This window comes from Lipotes vexillifer, unplaced genomic scaffold, assembly GCF_000442215.2.
Source record: "Lipotes vexillifer unplaced genomic scaffold, Lipotes_vexillifer_v1.1 scaffold241, whole genome shotgun sequence".
NCBI classification, from domain to species: Eukaryota; Metazoa; Chordata; class Mammalia; order Artiodactyla; family Lipotidae; genus Lipotes; species Lipotes vexillifer.
Genome location: NW_006784922.1, coordinates 1,776,758 through 1,794,993, shown reverse-complemented (window position 1 = coordinate 1,794,993; position 18,236 = coordinate 1,776,758). Strand labels below are relative to the sequence as shown.

Sequence of the window (18,236 nt, the reverse complement as noted above, 5' to 3'; positions counted from 1 at the left end):
ATTACCTGGGACTAATAAAAATCAGGCACCAGGAAGAAAAGGAAGCGTAAAATGAGAATTCTTTCTTTCTGATATCACTTCCCACCTGGTTTGAGGCCAAGGAGACAGCTTGGGACACCAGAATAAGGACTCAACTCTGAGTCAGCAAGCTTGTGTTCAAATCCAAAGTCAGTCACTTATGGACTAGGTTCCCTCAACCTTGGAGTCATGTAACACAGGAAGAGCAGTATCCAACACCCAGGTGAGGATAAAGGAAACACAGTAGTACCTAACACACAACTAGCAGTCAAGAAATATTGGTCTTTTTTTGTGTGAATTAAAAAAAAATGCATTGTGGAAGAGTGAGGGCTGAGAATTTAATGCTGGTACAGATTTCTATTCTCCGAGATTAAATATATAAGCAATAAGAAAAAGGTGGTAACTTTTAAGAGTCGTGGGGCAGCCTTGGTCAATATGAACATGGTAAATGATAATCTATGGGGCTAAGCAGATTTTTTGCTTTTTAGCTTTTCTAAATCTGCAAAGTTAAGAGGAAAGAAGAGGTATGTAAATTCTTAACCTAGCTGCTAATTCTCCGTGTACCCTGAAAACATCGATTAACCTTCCTTTTTCAGTTTCTAAATTATAAAAAAAGGGAAGTTGAGCAATTACCTTATAGAAGTACTGGGAAAAACAGCTACTAAAGGTATTAGGATCCTCCTTAGAACAAGGGGAAATAGATTTCCCACAGCTGGTTCAATATAATTACTGCAAAGATTTCAATGTAATACTCTGACAAAGTATACCTCCCTCTGCACCAAAAGGACACAATGGATCAGCTGGGCCCCCCCCCCCGCCCCACTTTGTGCTAAATAGATGAGAAACACAGCAAGGAAGAGGCCAAGGGCTTAAAATCTGAACATGGCTCTTCCTCCCTGACTCTGATCACAGAGCATTTTGGGACGTAGACTTGAAAGCTACCAAAGGCAGTTTGAGTGCTCAGGGCTGTCCTGAAAGCTGTAGAAACCTGTTTACACCATCCGTGTAGTCCAGAGAGCATTTCCAATGGCCCTAGTGCACACCACAAAGCCGAGCAAGAGAAGACGCCTGCATTTCATCTTCATCATATTCAAACGAGGCTTTGCGATTTCTACCTGGGTTTCCGGTGATCAAGAAGGTTCAGTGTAATATGGAGAAATGACCAGATCCTCTTCACCCAGGGCTGAAGTCAGGTGCTTGCTATGAGAAGGCAAACTATTACCCACCCAGCAGGCAGACGTCCCGGATGAGTAGAGGATAATGACATGCTGCCTTAGGAAAACTGTGACCGATTCGCTCAAGTATGAAAAGGAGCATAAAAATTCCATTTGTTTCTTTTAAGGCCACTTCCTGTGTGAAGCAAAAACAATGTGATTTTTTTTTTTCCTGTATGCGGGCCTCTCATTGTTGTGGCCTCTCCCGTTGCGGAGCACAGGCTCCGGACATGCAGGCTCAGCGGCCATGGCTCACGGGCCCAGCCGCTCCGCAGCATGTGGGATCTTCCCGGACCGGGGCTCGAACCCGTGTTCCCTGCATTGGCAGGCAGACTCTCAACCACTGCGCCACCAGGGAAGCCCAACAATGTGATTTTTGATGTCAGTTTTTAATGCCCTTGTGTGTGACATTGATGCATGAAAGGACTGCTGGTCTATCACCACGGCAGAGAAGCATGCTTAATGCACAGCTGAGAGGGACTCAATTCTGCTACAACTCACCTCAAATCGTTCCAGGTAACGGGGAAGCTTGGACTGTTCAGTTTCCTCCACATCCAGCTGCTCCACCAGTTCTTCTGACCTCTGGGTCTTCTCACCTTCTTGGGGCTGGTCCTCTGAAGACCCCTGGGCCGGAGCGCTCAGAGCCGCCTTCAGCGCTCTGTCCAGCACATCGAGCTGCAGAGCAGACAGGGGGGCAGAGATTAAACATCCTGTGGCCCTGAAAGCACTGGGAAGGGAGGTTGGAGAAGGGAAAGGAAGGGAAACCTGGGATCTAAAATATTGCGAGAAGAGTTCTCTTATCAAATTATAGGGAACAGAAATGGTTATATAATTTTACACTAGAAACACCCTGTCCCATGGCATGAACACTTAGTACAAAACAAATGGAACAATAAGCAAGCTCAGAATTATCTGTATAAGTGAATCAACACAGCAGCTTTTGATTTCACTTTTAATTACCCAGGTAAGAATCCAAGAATTACGCTTGATGGGTACTGAAGTACCACCCCTTCCATGTTTTTCTTCCTTAATTGCTTTGGAATTGGGAGAAAGGGAAAGAAAAACCACTACAGACCACAACCAAAATGGGCCACTTTGAATGCACGGTACAGCCTCTGACTCTAGGCAGGGGCCTTCTTCAGAGAAAAATTTTAGCTCATAGGGTATCCAGAGATTAGGGATCAGTCAATCTATATAAGCTGCTGACAAAGACCAGATAGGCATACATGAAATTTATTGTAACAGGTGATTTCTATGGCTTAGAAAGTAAATGAACTATAAAACGGAAGGTTTCTTTTTGTTTTGACCCCTCTCCCCTACCACTTTCATTTTGGGGCAACCTCCCTCAACCCTCAGAGGGCCTAATCATCAGAGATGGGACAGAAACAACCTCGAGGCCAGCATTAGCACCTGCATGGATACCGATTAATTTTGTCCATGTCACTTCAGAACAAAAATCCAGAAAATACTCCAAGGCTTTTTAATGCCACTAATACATTATACCCAAATGTATATGTGGGATATATATACACATACACATACATATATGTGACACATATCTCACTCTTGCTGACATCTGAATCACATTCCTATGAAGTCAGAACACAAACAATGCAAATCTGCCTCCAACTGGAAGGAGTATTTCCCTGGCAAAGCATTTATGTATAATTTTGTGTTTTCAATCACCAGCACTGACTACAGCTGGGTTAAAACATGAAAATGTATTTAGAAATGTGTATACTTGGTAAATGTCTGGCAGAGAACATAAGGCCTCACTAGACACCAGTATAAGGAGCCAGTATAGGGACCAGACTTGTGCAACCTGTGACTGAGCGGAAGCCATGAGGTGAGTCCTAGTGATCAGCATCAAGGCAAAACAAATAAGCAGCTGCTCAAAGTTAACTTTTACACCCTGTTAATGAAACAACTGATGTCCTTCTGTGCCTCACTCTGGCTACAACAGCTGCTTGGGCAGCAACGAACACTGCTGGCTCCCTATCGGGTGTAAGCTCGTCGCGTGCTTTCCTGTAGCCTGAGCTCACTCTAGTAACTTCGTAGTGTCAAGAGCCCAAGATGACCAAGAGGGATGAGCTTTGAGGCTGGTGGGAGGACATTGTCCTAGTCCAGGCAAAGTGAACACCTTAGAACTATGAAAGGAACATTTGGTCCAGATCTCCTCAGCGTCATGCATTCACCACAGAATAGTTTAATGTAAGGAAAGAAAGAGTGCCATCTCTAGTCCCTAGACTCATTTCTTGAGAGCTTGTATGATGGAAAAAACTGACAGGTAGTTAGGCTCCAGGGACTAAATGAGGAGACAGAAATGCCAAAAATTAAAAATGAAATCTTAACCTCTCAAGCTCCTACTGAGATTTTACTTTAGGGGTCGGGCGGAATTAAACAGTATTTTACAGAATTCAGTTTGAATTTTAGGGAAGGGGAATGGTCTTCCTCCCAGATAGTGAACTATAAAATCAACATCAATCTTATTTTCTAGTGCTTTTTGTCAGTAACATTGAGAATGTTTGTGGTTTTTCACTCCTTTTCACCTGAATAAGTACATGATTCTATAGAGATAAAGAAAGTGGGGCATGGGGGAGACAAGGAAAACAAATCCAAAGCTTGACTTATGAGTAACAGGAGATGATAAATCCCATTGAATTAGAGACAGGGAACTTACTGCTTCTCTACACAGCTTTCCGTCTTCTGGGGAGGAGGCCACCTTCTCCATTACTTGAAGGGCTCTGTTGAGGTACCCTGGCTGCCACAGCAGGGGCATGTTATGGTACACAGCCCGCAGCCCTTGCTGCAATTCCACCTTCCCTGTGGCCAAAAAGAACAATGAAGAAGGCTCAGCCATGGCTTCCCACTATGTCTGAGACAGAGGACTTGAAGGCACAAGCGAATACTTACCTGGCAGCTCTAGAAATAAAGAAGGATCGTTTCAAACCTATACCAAGAGCCTCATCCCACCCAGTGAATGGGGACACTTTGGATGTATGATGAAAAATGTAAAATTCTATGTATACACCTTTCAGTATAAAGTCACGTGAACTTATTTTTCTTCTTTTTCATTTGGACTACTGGAGATTATCATGAGGATATATGAATCAAAGGGTTGAGGGAAATTTACAGAGGTTGCTATTTATTTTTTATTTATTTATTTTAATTTGGCTGTGCCGGGTCTTAGTTGTGGCACGCGGGATCTTTAGTTGCAGCATGCGGGATCTTATAGTTGCAGGATGCAGATTTCTTAGTTGCGGCATGCATGCGGGATCTAGTTCCCTGACCAGGGATCGAACCCAGGCCCCTTGCATTGAGAGTGCGGACTCTTACCCACTGGACCACCAGGGAAGTCCCTACAGAGGTTGTTATATCTGCCTCTAAGTGGAACTACGCTGACAAAACAAGTCAAACAACTGAAATACTAGTTTTGTTTCAAGAACAAAATCTTCCTCTGAAAAAGAAATTCCACAACTTTTTTACAGTGGAAATCTTGTCAACGTCTGACAACTTCCCCTGCCAGGAAATGTCTGACATTTTTCAAAATGCTCCAAAACACCCCATTGACTGTCTTTATGAAAAAAAAAAAAAAAAAAATCTCACTTTGCTCTCCTTTCCTTTATTTGAGGTTCTTCAGTACTTAAATCATATAGTCCTCATTCATCCTTTTGGGTCTCAGGACATGAATGTTTCTCTTGGTACCTCAAACAATCACAACTGGAGCTTAAAACATGGCTGGCAGCAAGGTCCCCGAGTGAGGACAGGAGTCTCTGGACTCCTGGGGAACAGAAACTTCTGCACTAATGACCAAAGTCACCTTGAGCTGCCAGGTCTTAAATCTACCTTCACTTATCTTTCCCGGGAAGGAGGATTTGGGAAAGCTGTAGTGGAACATAAACAGACAAAGCTCATCAGGTGACAGCTAATTTTAGACCTGTAAGATGCTTGGGGCTGGCTGCAGTCACGTTCTGGGAAGCTGCTTCTGTCAGAGGTGAATGAGGCTGTGCAGCACATGACACAGCGAGAGCAAAGGGCTTTGGATCTGATGCTCCCAGACCCAAAACACATGGGCCTCTGCTCAGCAACAGTAACAACAAAGTACATTTTCTTAGCCTTGACAACTTCCCAGCCAATTCATGCAGTGTAACAGTCCTGAGTGCTCATCTGAAGGCAAAAGCCAAAAACGTGTAAATCAATATAAAAAGTAGATGGTAAGTAAAGAGAGAATGATTTTTAAAAAGAGTGGTCAACTCTTTTGTTAGTCTGATCGCCAGCCTGATGAACTCCTCTCTCTGAGTCAGTTTCTATCAGAATCAGCATCTGAGAATGCCACATTACATTTTATTGGTGAACATCAACTCCAAAAGCAGTCAAACTGCTATAACTTAGATGATTTTCAGAAAACAAAGGTAAGCAGACACAATGATCAGAAGGGACTTTCTCAAATGCCTACCTACTTAGGAGAGAGACTGGAAGGATAATGAAATAACATGCATTTAATAAACCTGTGTAAATCGGGACACATTTTATGCACATTTAGGGTGAATGTTATTTGCCCAGATTCCACACAACCCAAGTGCTGAGGCTGCTCCTCAGAAGGCTTTGCCCTCCTGACTGTCTGATTCTCATGCAATCCGGGGTCTAAAGCAGAGCTAGCTGTCCCGTGTGTGGCACAGTCACACTGCACCAGTGAGCCCCTCTCTGCTTTCCCAAGTGCTGCTGGATGTGCTCTCTGAATTTCTCTTCCCTCACACCTGAAAACAATACCAAGGATATGTGTTCAACTCCAACTCTTAATTTCTTTCCTCCTGGACTTTAGGTTTAAGAGACAGAAAGATCTTTGTTAATAATGGGAAAGATCCTACTGGCCGGTTCTCCCAAAAGAGGGCCAGGACTTTCCTTTCTTTATCCCTTCCTCACACTGATCACCACTAAATATAATCGAGAGCCATCAGAACTAATTCTCACCTTGCCAGTGGTGGGAGGTTTTAGAACCCGCTTTATTGTCTTAGGTCATAACTGTAAGGCCATCAAAGTCTAGTTTTACGTCTAAAAATGAAAGCTGTATTGGAATTTCACTCTCAAATTTAAATCAAATTATAATTTTATTATGAAGTAAAAGAATGCATCAGTTCTATCCATGAAGAACAATGTTTGTGAGGACCTCCAGCTTACCAAGAAGCGCATAGCCGTACAACTGGGAACTCAACCCCACCGAATTCTTTTGCTTTAGGCCTGGGAGTAACAGGGATGCACCAAAGTTCCTCTCCTCTTCCCACTGCAACAGAATATACCAGATCATGGTGCAGCCAAGCAATGCATAAATGCATTTTGTATGCAAAAATGTGATTTTTAATGACACAGAGGAAAAAAGAACATGTTATAACATTAAGTAAAAGAAGCAAAATAACAAAACTAAAGGTACATTATAATTCTAATTTTGGAAAGAAAAGATATTTATGTTTAATGAAAAATACAGAATAGAAATGCCCAATATGTTAACAGATTTCTGGGCAGTGAAATTACAAGCAATTTTGGTTTTCTTCTTTGTACTTTTCAGTACTTTCCGAATTTGGGGCAGTGAGTAAGACTTCCTTTTACGATCAGAAAAGCAAAACAAAATAAAAATAAAGTGTACACTCTGGACCAGCATTGCCTCGAGACAATCAACAAAGATTACCCATGCTGTTAGCCCAGTACTCACACTGCTATGAAATGACAGAGCAAGCTTTTTGAATTTTAAACAATTCAGCAATAAGACTCCTTCTACTTCACAGTGTTCAAATAAATATAAATATTAGGCTGCCTTTAGATAGATTTATGCCTCTAAAAAATCAATTAGGCAATCAGAAACACTTGACAATCATTTCTTCCAACCCAGGGTGCAAAATTACACTTCAATAAAATTGAAGCCTTACGAGACATGGGAAAGAAGGGGCAAAATACAAGCATTGCTAAGGCTGCTGCAGACTAGCAACAGCAGGGACGGGGGGACTCACTGTAAAGGCAGGCCTAAAGAGAGCCTTGGCAACTCCCCAGACAAGGGCTGTGATCTTCTCGGTGCTGGTGCAGTAGGAGCACACAGCGGCCTGAGCCTTTGTTCCAGCTTGGAAATACAGAATGCAAAGCTCAGGTGGCCCTGCACTGGTCAGAGAATGAACAAAGTGTGCAAGCTACAATTGCAGCCAGGTATATAAGTGGGGTACCCCAGGTGTTAAGGGGCACCCAAATCTCTTTATTGGGAATGACCTTTGTGCAATGCAAGTGCAATTTCTTAAGGTTTTTCTAAACCTTTGAAACAAACAAAGACCTTGGGAGAAAAGCAAAGCCTCCTCAGGGGCTTCTGCCGCACACATAAGCAAGAGAGTTGGTAATGAAGGACCAGGTCATTTCACTTGCGAAAGCAAATCACTCAGAGGTTTGATTTTCCCCCACAAAAACTGCATGAAAAGGGGCCCAGGGAAAAATAAATAAGGAGCCTTAGAAGCATTTTTTCTTTTCTTTAGGGAAAAACATGACCTATAGTATCAGGATGCAACAGAGGCTAAAAGCCAAATGAGCAGCATCCTTGCTGTGCTAGAACTGAGCAGGGGTGGTGATGGTGGCTGCAGTGGTGATTCTTCCAAAAGCACTTTTACAATGATAAATCAAAGCAAATGGATGTGTTAGAGATATTTTGGATGATTGGGAAAAATACAACCACTGCTGCTTAGATGAAAGGCTAGTTACGTGTTAACATAAAATATCAGGTCTCTTCCAAGCCTTTAACTTCTACTCTATGTACTATTATGGACTAAATCAGGAGCTATTTTACCAATGTCCTCAAGGTTTTCTCATTTCATGCTTCAACTTTTCCCATTAATACAAAGCAAACCCTCCTTCTCTCCTTCCTCCCTCCACTCCCCTTCACAGCCAGACATCTCAAAACACCGCTGATGCTCACTGTCTCCTTTCTGCACCTCGGACTCACTCCACAATCCACTCCAATTTGGTTTCCTGCTCCATTACTCTATGGCCCTCACACCACTAAGTTCAACGCATTTCATAAAAGTCCTCGTCTCACCTACCCTCTGAGGAGCGTTCTACATGCAGACCACCTCCTCCCACGGTGTTTTTTCCAACACATTCCTGACTCTCCTTTTGGCCTGTGGCTCGTCTGCAGACACTTACACGTGGATTTATAAAATATATCTCCAGTCCAGATTTTTCCATTAAGATGCCAATTTCCCTTGTGAAATCTCTTGACTGTCTCAAAGGTATCTCAAAATGCAACACATTCAGAGCCAAATTAATGATCTTCCTCATCAAAAGAAGTCTTTGCAAACCCATGGTGACCCTTTGGTCCGATACCCCCAGGCAGAAACTGAGGAGGTCAGACTTCACCCCCACCTCCCTGCCTCCACATCTACTTCCTTCCTCATCATGCTCTTTGCCTCCTAGATACGGTCATCGGCTACTTTGTAACTCCACCATGTTCTGGTCCCCACACTATCATTACTCTTACTCAGATGACCATGATAGTCTCCTACGTGCTCTGACCATAACCACCCTGGCCCTGATCCAACCTCCTACCCATGTTACAGCCCAGATACACAAATCTGATCATGCCACCCCTTCTGCTTAAAACTTTTCAGTGACTTCCACTATTTTTAGAATGTAGATGAAACAGCTTAGCATGACCTACCTTCTGCAACCTCATCTCACTCTACAATTCTCTCTGTGGCAGCTACACTATCTTCCTACCTTCTTCCAGCCCCTTTCTGCTCAGCATGTTCTTTCTGCCACAGGACTTTTGCACATGTCATTTCCTCGTTTTGGATTGTTCTTCCTCTCTTCAGTCTGTTAATTCCTATTCATGCTTCAAATATTAACTCAAGAAATATTTCCTTAAGGAAAAAGGCTTTCCTAACAAGTTTAAAATACAAACAAAAACTCACTACCATACAGGCTTTTCATAGAAGACATCTTTGTAGTGATCATTATAGTCATAATTTTATATTTGTGTGTTTGTTTTGTTTTAAAAGCCTATATTCATCTTAGATTGTAAGAAGGAAATTTTTGCTCACCACTGTATAAGGAGCACTTGAAATGTATGGAATGTAGTAGTTGCTCAATATATATTTAATGAACTAATGAACGTGAGGTGTGCCATAGGCTATGACATTCATCTTACAAAAACAAAACACACGATAAATTTTTTTAGAAGGGGGGCTAGACTAAATGATCTTTTCAGTTCCTACCCAAAGTAGTATTTTTTGGTGTTACATTTGAGGTTAAGCGAAGACTGCAGGGCCAGGCTGCTTGGCTTCACCAGGTGGCTTCATCACCTACTAGCTGGGTGGCTATTATGTAACATCTCTGTGCCCAGTCTTCTCATCTGCATGGAGTTGTGAGGATTAAATGAATTAATAAATCTAAAACACGAAGAACACAGCCTGGTGTAAAGTAAGTGCCATTTAGGTATTAGCTATTGTTGTTGTTAATGTTGTTATTCTTAGGATAGCAATAAACAATGACTAAATACCCTAACCTAAGAGATGAAACCAAAACTTAGTCTTCTGGACTGACCCAGAGCAACCTTAGGAAAACACTGACATAAATTACACAATGAGTATTTAATACCTGAGGTCATAGTCGAAGCTGGCTGCTTCACTGCTTCGCTGGTATGCCATGTCCAGCTCTCACTGATCATCGATTACCTACTTCTGTACATGTGAGGTGCACTTAGCCTAGCTCAAGTCTCAGAATGTACATAAGGACTTTCCCTTGAGATTCTTCCGAGTGGAAGAATGTCCAATTCCACTTTGTTAGAACCCAGTACCTAAAATGTACAGGATGAACACTCATTCCTGGTTGTACGGGGCCACAGGGCTGTACATCAGGCATCTTTTTCCAGATGCTGAGGGCAGAGGTTTCCTCTGGTGCCCACATCACTACTGAGCAGCCACTGCTTGCTTCTTCTAAGGCTCCCACTGCTGCTTTAAGGTAGATCACTTACACTGAAGTCTGTCTTCTTTGCCAGGCAGTAGTATAAAATGTAGAGGGAGAGGAGTTGGGTGGAGGGAACCTCAAAAGCTTCTTGCATCATGATCTCAAATACCACAGATAAAGCATCTGGAAAGAAGATCAAAGTAAAAATGAGAGGTAATTAGTTTTAGGTAACATCATCAAACCTGTATTTAACTATAAACACTCTTAAAAAGTGGGGCATGATAGAAAAATAAACAGAATTAAGAAGTTAAGAAATGTGGGCTCTGGTCTTAGTTCTTCCATAAACTAGGTCTTTCCTAAGTCTTCAGCTTCTATTGTACACACTACTGTGTACTGAATCAGGTGCTATTGTATCACTGTCCTCAAGGATGTCAAATAAACCACTCAATTTCTCAGTATCATCTTCATGATGTTAAAATACCATTTGTCCCACATACATCACAAGACTGTTGACAGTCCAACAAAATAATACATATGAAAATGCCTCATAAACTGTGAAGCAAATTTAAGGCATCATGTCCATCAGCTGGAAGATCTAAGGCATACAGAAAGGAGGCAAATATATTTTCCAGGTCACCCTGACAAGTAGAGAGGGGGCTCGGCTGACTGCCCCACTGTATGTTCTGGAATTTTCTCCCTCTTTGGGCAAAAGAGAACAAATGCTAGAGACAATTCTAAATCTCAGGTGTTATTTCAAAGACAGAAAACTGATGACTACAAAAAGGACAATCAGGCTCAATTTAAAAGAATTGAAAGAATGGAAAAGAAATGCTTATTCGTAAGTTATAATTCCGTGACTGTAACATAGAAGATATTTGTTTTCACATGAATGCTGATCATAGGAGACCAGAGCTTGAGCAAGGTCTAATTTATTTTCCCTCAATATTTCACAACATAGGCAGAAGGCAAGAAAATCAAGAAAAAAATCAAGAAAATCAAATTCAAACAATTTCTTTCCCTTAGTATTTGTTGTTAAATCAGAGAATGTTAATATTGGTTTAAAATACGGTGCCTAACACAGGCACAACAAATGTTTTTGAATAACTGACTGAGCTGCTCTGTTAACCGATTTTTGCATATAGGGTTGCATAAGAGTTAGCACTGATTTGCAGCTGTTGCTAGCCAGCAGGTTTTGTGTGTGTTGCCATGGTTCTACATGAGGCCACAGGCAAGAATTTCTATATATTTTTTGCAAACAGGGAAACTGAGATAGGCAGACCAGGGAGGAGTCACCCAGTCAGTCAGCAGCAAAATAAGAACCTGGAAGAGATTAAACAAACAACACTCCCATCTCACCAACAAACGGTATTTTAAAAGAACACAAAGTTACAAATCAGTTTAAAAAAAATCTGTTTTGCCAACTGTTCAATACTGAATCCAGAATTACACATGAAAAATGAATCAAATTTATTTTATCTCTAATTTATATTCATTTCAGTCAGCTTGGGAAGTGAAATTAGGTTGATCTGTATAAGTAATTTCCTTTTCCTCCATAATTATTTATATACTTGGGTATTTCCTATTTTAGCAATAAAAAGTATAACATTTTCTAAATTTTTGCCATAAACAATAATAATCTTCATCAAAACTTTATTTTTAAAAATCCTCAATATTATTTACTCTGAATTTAGAAGGAAAAAAAGAGAAAAAAACCAAACCCAAAACTCCTTTTACCCTTCCAACATTACCTTTAAAGAGAGAGGGGAGAAAACTGCTACGACATAATTTTCCAATGATACAGTAATAAGGATTCTTAAATCTGATGTTCACAGAGAACAGACGATGAAACATGCAAAAGCTAATTATCTTTTAGTTGAATTCAGGAAGTCCATGCTTAAAATGGACAAGGGATAATGAGCATTTCAAAAAATAATGCACAGGGCTTCCCTGGTGGCACAGTGGTTGAGAGTCTGCCTGCCGATGCAGGGGACACGGGTTCGTGCCCCGGTCTGGGAGGATCCCGCGTGCCGCGGAGCAGCTGGGCCTGTGAGCCATGGCCGCTGAGCCTGCGCATCCGGAGCCTGTGCTCCGCAACGGGAGAGGCCACAACAGTGAGAGGCCCGCCTACCGCAAAAAAAAAAATAATAATAATGCACAGCAAATAATTTTAGGCAGTCAACAACTGCAAGCCTTATGAGAGAGAAGATAGAGCAGAGACCTGGAGAAGAGAAAGGAGAGAGGTCCCCGGTCCCCAGGTCCCCAGCCTAATCACTGAGTCCAGGCAGTGACGCAATGGAAAAGGCGAAGGGTGCTGGTGTGCAGGAACAAGAGGATGTAACCCAATGACAGGAATCACAGGTGTCATAAAAGCATAAGTGACCACCAGTCCACATCCACATTCCTGAGGTAGTGACTACCCTAACACGGGCATGGCTCCTCAGAACCAAGCCTGAGGATGAAGTGGTGGAAGGGGAAGCCAATGTGTGTCTTTACACAACGGCATGGCCTCCTCTTTCCTTCTTCACTGTCTGTGTAGCTGCAAGCACAAGCGTGCTGTACTACCCTTCCCTGTCCACTGGAGACTGGCAGGGCTCCACCTGACTGCTCTGCAGGGTCTGCCACATCCCCATCTTTCCTTGGCCTCCCTTACTGTAGCTGAAGGTAAGAGCCACTTTAAATTAATTCCATGGGGTCAGAGGATTTTGGGGGTAAAGAGATCTCAGAGTTCACCAATGCACTTACTTTAGAGAGGGGGAAACAAAAGCCTAGGGAGGTGAAATGACTTTCCTTCATAGAGAGTGTACTACTCTCTCCAGTATATAAGATTTTATACTTACACACTTCACATGCTATAACAACTGTGATTTAAATAAAAGAAAGTTAGCAAATGGTGCTAAAAAACGTCAAGCTAATAGCTGAATTAATATAATCTTAACTAGCCATGGAAGCTCAGGCAAGGTTTATTGCTTAACTAAATTCATTGTCCTTTGCCCAAAGAGACATGAACAAAGAAACTTCAGAAACTCAGAGGAAAAAAGACCTGAATATGATTCTCCTATCTGGCCAACTGGTGTGGTAAATCAACGACGCACCTATTTCTGACTGAAAGAGTCATGTAGAGAGTCATTAAGAAATAAAAAAAGTAAAAGTGCCTACATTTACTTCCCTTTGGAAGCGGAAGATACATTATAAATGGAACTGGGTTTGGTTTCTTACCTTTGTAATTTTCTTCCTTTATGAAATGATCCATCAGTAAATTAAATGTATAGTTATCTGGAAAAATACCATATTGGACCTGTAATGAAAATAAAAGTAAGATAAGGGAAAAAATATTCATTTAATTCAGTTTATAATTTATGCCTATGTATTATTCAGGAAAAAACTTGGCACTGTTAGCTGTAAAATATCTGACTATCATTTTACAGCATCTGTGACGGTGAAATAGAAGCTGTGACTCATGCAGTTTGGTAACTGGAACTGTTGGTCAGGGTGAGAAAGTTGTGAGTGGGTGTCTGATATAAGACAACTGACGTCTGAAAAATAAAGCTCAATTCTAACACTTCATCATAACTAAAAAAAAACCCCAAACCAAACCAAGACAATAAAAAACCACCATACTCCACTGGTTCAGTGATTCTTTTCAGAAGGTATGAATATCAATGCCAAAATGGACTTCCATGAGAAAGCACACATTATCACATTATGCAGCATTTTCTGGCCCTTAGAGTGCTTTTTCTCCAACTTTATTAAGATATAGTTGTCATATAACATTGTGTAATTTTAAGGTGTACAACATGATAATTTAACACACATATATATTGCAAAATGATTACTACAATAAGGCTAGTTAACAAATTCACTGCCTCACATAATTACCATTTTTTTGGTGGTGGCAGTGGTGAGAACATTTAAGATCTATTTTCTTGGCAACTTTCAAGTATACAATACAGTACTGTTAACTACAGTCACTGCGCTGTACATTAGATCCTCAGAACTTACTCATCTTACAACTGAAGTTTGTATCCTTTGACCAACATCTCCCCATTTCTCCCGTCCTTCCAGTCCCTGGCATCCATTATTCTACACTGTTTCTATGAGTTCCGCTATTTTAGATTTCACATATAAGTGAGATCATGACATATTTGTCTTTCTTTGACTGACTTATTTTACTTAGCATAATGCCCTTAAGGTTTGTCCATGTAGTCTCAAATGGCAGGATCTCCTTTTTTACGGCTAACTACCCTCCCAGACCGGGGCACGAACCCATGTCCCCTGCATCGGCAGGCAGACTCTCAACCACTGTGCCACCAGGGAAGCCCTGTGTTCATATACACACACCCCACATCTTCTTTATCCATTCATCTGTAAATGGACATTTAGGTTGTTTCCATGGCTTGGCTATCGTGAATAGTGCTGCAATGAACATGGGGGTGCAGGTATCTCTTTGAGATAGTCATTTCATCTCCTTTGGATTTATACCCAGAAGTGGGATTGCTGGATCAAACTGTTGTTCTATTTTTAATTTCTTGAGGGACCTTCATACCGTTTCCCATACTGGCTGTACCAATTTACATTCCTGCCGACAATGCACAAGGGATCCCTTTTTGCCACATTCTTGTCAGCATCTGTTATCTCTTGTCTCTTAGACTAGTTTTTAAAGACCCAAGAAGCCTGAAGTTGCCATGGCTCCCATGTGATTTGCACGCACAATCAAGTCTGACTACTAATGGTCTAGGCTGTGGTCATGTGTCTGTTTTAAATCCTTACTTCAGTAGGCTCATCCCCCCCGCCCCCCGTCAACCACCAGAAACACCTGAGGAATTTTTTTTTTCCAATTATACCCATCCCCTTAGAAATTCTGATAACCCTAAACCCCAGTTGCAAATCACTGCTGAACTGAGTCACTATTACCAGCACACTGTGCAGAATGCCTCAGATGTGCCGAAATGGAAAAAAAGTTTAGAATCCATTGCTTTAAAGGTTGTAGCTCATGAGCAGTGTTGAAATTCATCAAAGCAGTCAACCAAATCTGCACTAATCCCTAAGGCAGTGTAAAAACAAAACATCTCAGAATGATAAATCATTAAAGCCAAAAGGAACCTTAGAAATCAACTGGTCAGTGATTCTCAACACTGACTGCAAATGAGAATCAGCTTGGGAGCTTTAAAAAGACACTAATGAGGTATGAAAAGGCAGAGCACAGAGGATTTTAAGGGCAGTGAAACTAGTCTGTATGATACTACAATGGTAGATACATGTCATTATACATTGTTTAAACCCATAGAATGTACAACATCAAGAGTGAACCCTAATGTAAACTACGGACTTTGGGTGATTATGTGTCAATGCAGGTTCATCAGTTGTAACAAATGGCTCACTCGGGAGGCTGTGCACGTGTGGGGACAGGGAACATGTGGGAAATCTCTGTACCTTCTGCTCAATTTTACTGTGAACCCAAAACTGCTCCAAAAAAATAAAATCTATTTTTTAAAAAAAACAATTAAAAAAATACCAATGCCTGGGCTCCAGAAAGATTAAATTAAATTAGAATCTTGGGGGTGGAGAAAAGCATCTAGAATTTTTAAAAGCTTCTTGTGTGATTCTAACGGGCAGCCAGGGTTGGAAATCACTGATTTAGTACAACTCACTTGACTTAAGAGTTGAAAAAACTAAGACCTAGAAGAGTAAAATTACTATTTGCCTGAAGTTATGAGCAATTGGTAGAATTTATGAGGTTATAGCTTGAGTCTTCTGACTCCTTGTCTGGTGTTCTTTCCACTAAAAGACTAGGAAGAGCAGAAAATGAGACAGACATTTTTTGTCTTTCCAGAACTTCCTGTTTTGTTTTCATAGGGATCTTCTTCTTTGAGTATGATCTGTGTCATTAAAGTCTGAACTGAAGAGCAAGATTTAATCCATTCCTTCCCCTGCAGCCTAATATTAGATTTATCAGTGAACCTGCTTATCTACTTTATTAAATTATAAGCTTTCTGAGGGAGAGGACAGGACATTGCTCCTTTTTTGGGACAATGCCATACCCAATACAACATCTCACACACAAACTATCTGAAATATATATTAAGTTAAATTAGGCCCAAGTCATGGGAACAAGAGCTCCCCAAACCAAAATTAGTATTTCTTTTTGAGGTCTGCCATAGAAGGTCCAGTGACACTACAGAAATAATACATTTCCACAGAAATACTGTTAAAGTCTTGTTAAGGGTCAGACTAGGACTGTAGCTTGAGACTCACAATAATAACATTCTAAACTTTTGCTTATTTTGTACTTATTTCATACTATGAAGGGAATGAAGACTCAACCCTTGGGTAGAGTATAACATGCAGAAAGACCCTAATCATAGGGGCTCTGGGGCTTGAGGGGAGGAGTCAGGGACTTAGGAAGACATGTTTTGAATAACCTAGGAAGTCTGTCTTCTTAAAAATGTGTAAGATGATCTGAATGCTCTGGAGATCACACTCCAGCAAAATGGTCAGGTCTTTTTCTCTAAATTTCACCAAATGGAACTAGGCAAAAAATCCAAGACTTAGGGATCAAGAATGAAATGACCACCAAAGTTCTTGTGATTAGATTACCTTTTGCTTTTACCACTCCGTTTTTAAGTCACTGTTCTTGGAACAGCCACAGCTACTGGAATGTTTATTTTTAATGTGTTGGTTAATTTATACCAGCTCCATTCTAAAAAGATTTTCTGAGGGCAAATAAATTTAAAAGTTACTTCTTGTACTATTCTCTGCTGTTCTGTAATGGTACAAACACCAAATCACCTAAACTCAGGAGAATAAGCTGCAAATGCCAGGAAACCACTCACCTTATTTACAAGGGTATATAAGGCTTTGTCTTGTGCACCGTATTTTAGACACTGCCTAATCCAGGTGTGGATAGTCCAATCTCTCAGGTACCAGCAGTTGGGGCTGTGTCGAAATCTAAATAAAGCATAAGAAGAGAGAAAACTGGGGTTAACTCTTAAATGTCAATGCCAAAATCCCTCTTCCATCAGCAGGTCCTGATGTGCAGTCAATGTGATCATAAAAGTCATAAAGACCAACAGTTGATAAAAGCTTGAGGGTAAAATTCATTCACTATAAAGTCTGAAATGGGAAAAAGAAGGCAAAATAATAATAAACAAAAAGAGTATAAAAATTTTGTTCCTTACTTATACCCCCAATTCAATATGTTAACATGAGATTTACAAAAATGATTTCAGGAATATGCTCTACTAACCATGGTGTTACATAAGTACACATTTCATTAGAAGACATGTGGAAGCTTATACTTTAGAAGTTTAAAATAAAACAGATGAAGCAAAAATGAAAACTAGGATAGCATAACAATTCTAGAGGAAAATCAGCTTTGAGTTATACTGCTATTTCTTGTGGTACTTAGGAGACATTAGGGCACTCTTCAGTGAACTGAAAGAAAATAAAAAGAAAAAAATTTTTTTGAGCAAAATTTAGCATTCAGGCCCTCCAGCATCCGTGATCACGCTTTCTCACAGCCCTATTCCAGTGCTTCGGTCTATCTCCTCTTGCTTCCTACTGTTCCCCACATGGTTTTAAAAGGCCTAAGCAGTCCAAGCTGAGGTGTAAAATAGTACCAGTATTCCCACAAAAGAATGGAACTTGGAAAGGAATTCAAATGCTGCTCTTGCCTTGAGTTGGCACACACTGGTTGGAGCGGCTTCTCCTTGCTCTTGGGGGTCTGTGCCACAGGGCTGAGTGAGAGGGGAGACCTCTCACTCAGGTGAGACGTGTGAGTGTGTGAGGAGGCATCTGTTTATCTGCTTTGATCGGGATGGTTCCTCAAACATCATCACGTGTCAGCTGAAGTCCCCACTTTGACCATTCAGGAAGCAAGTCAATCCCTGGACCCCACAAAATTCAAACAGTTTTCTTAAAAACAAAAGGCAAGACAAAAACATAAAGTGAAATAATTTTGTGCCATATTTGAGAATTGGGGCTAGAGGCTAATACTGGTGTTTTTCAAAGGCTGATTATTCAATCTGCCACCTGCTATTTCCTGCCATCTGGCATTGGGATAGTTTCCTGCTG

General features: G+C 41.0%; 1 protein-coding gene across 2 annotated transcripts in view; it reads right to left on the bottom strand.

The window, feature by feature from the left end:
* MRPS27 (mitochondrial ribosomal protein S27) overlaps positions 1-18,236 on the bottom strand; it is a 97,111-nt gene that overhangs the window by 1,190 nt on the left and 77,685 nt on the right. For both annotated transcript variants that reach the window (XM_007457059.1, XM_007457060.1), the window contains 6 exons: positions 16,997-17,111; positions 13,383-13,461; positions 10,234-10,349; positions 6,411-6,513; positions 3,913-4,055; positions 1,734-1,907 (listed from right to left, as the gene is read on the bottom strand). In XM_007457059.1, coding sequence (XP_007457121.1) covers positions 1,734-1,907; positions 3,913-4,055; positions 6,411-6,513; positions 10,234-10,349; positions 13,383-13,461; positions 16,997-17,111 — 730 coding nt within the window. The remainder of the gene's footprint in view (positions 1-1,733; positions 1,908-3,912; positions 4,056-6,410; positions 6,514-10,233; positions 10,350-13,382; positions 13,462-16,996; positions 17,112-18,236) is intronic.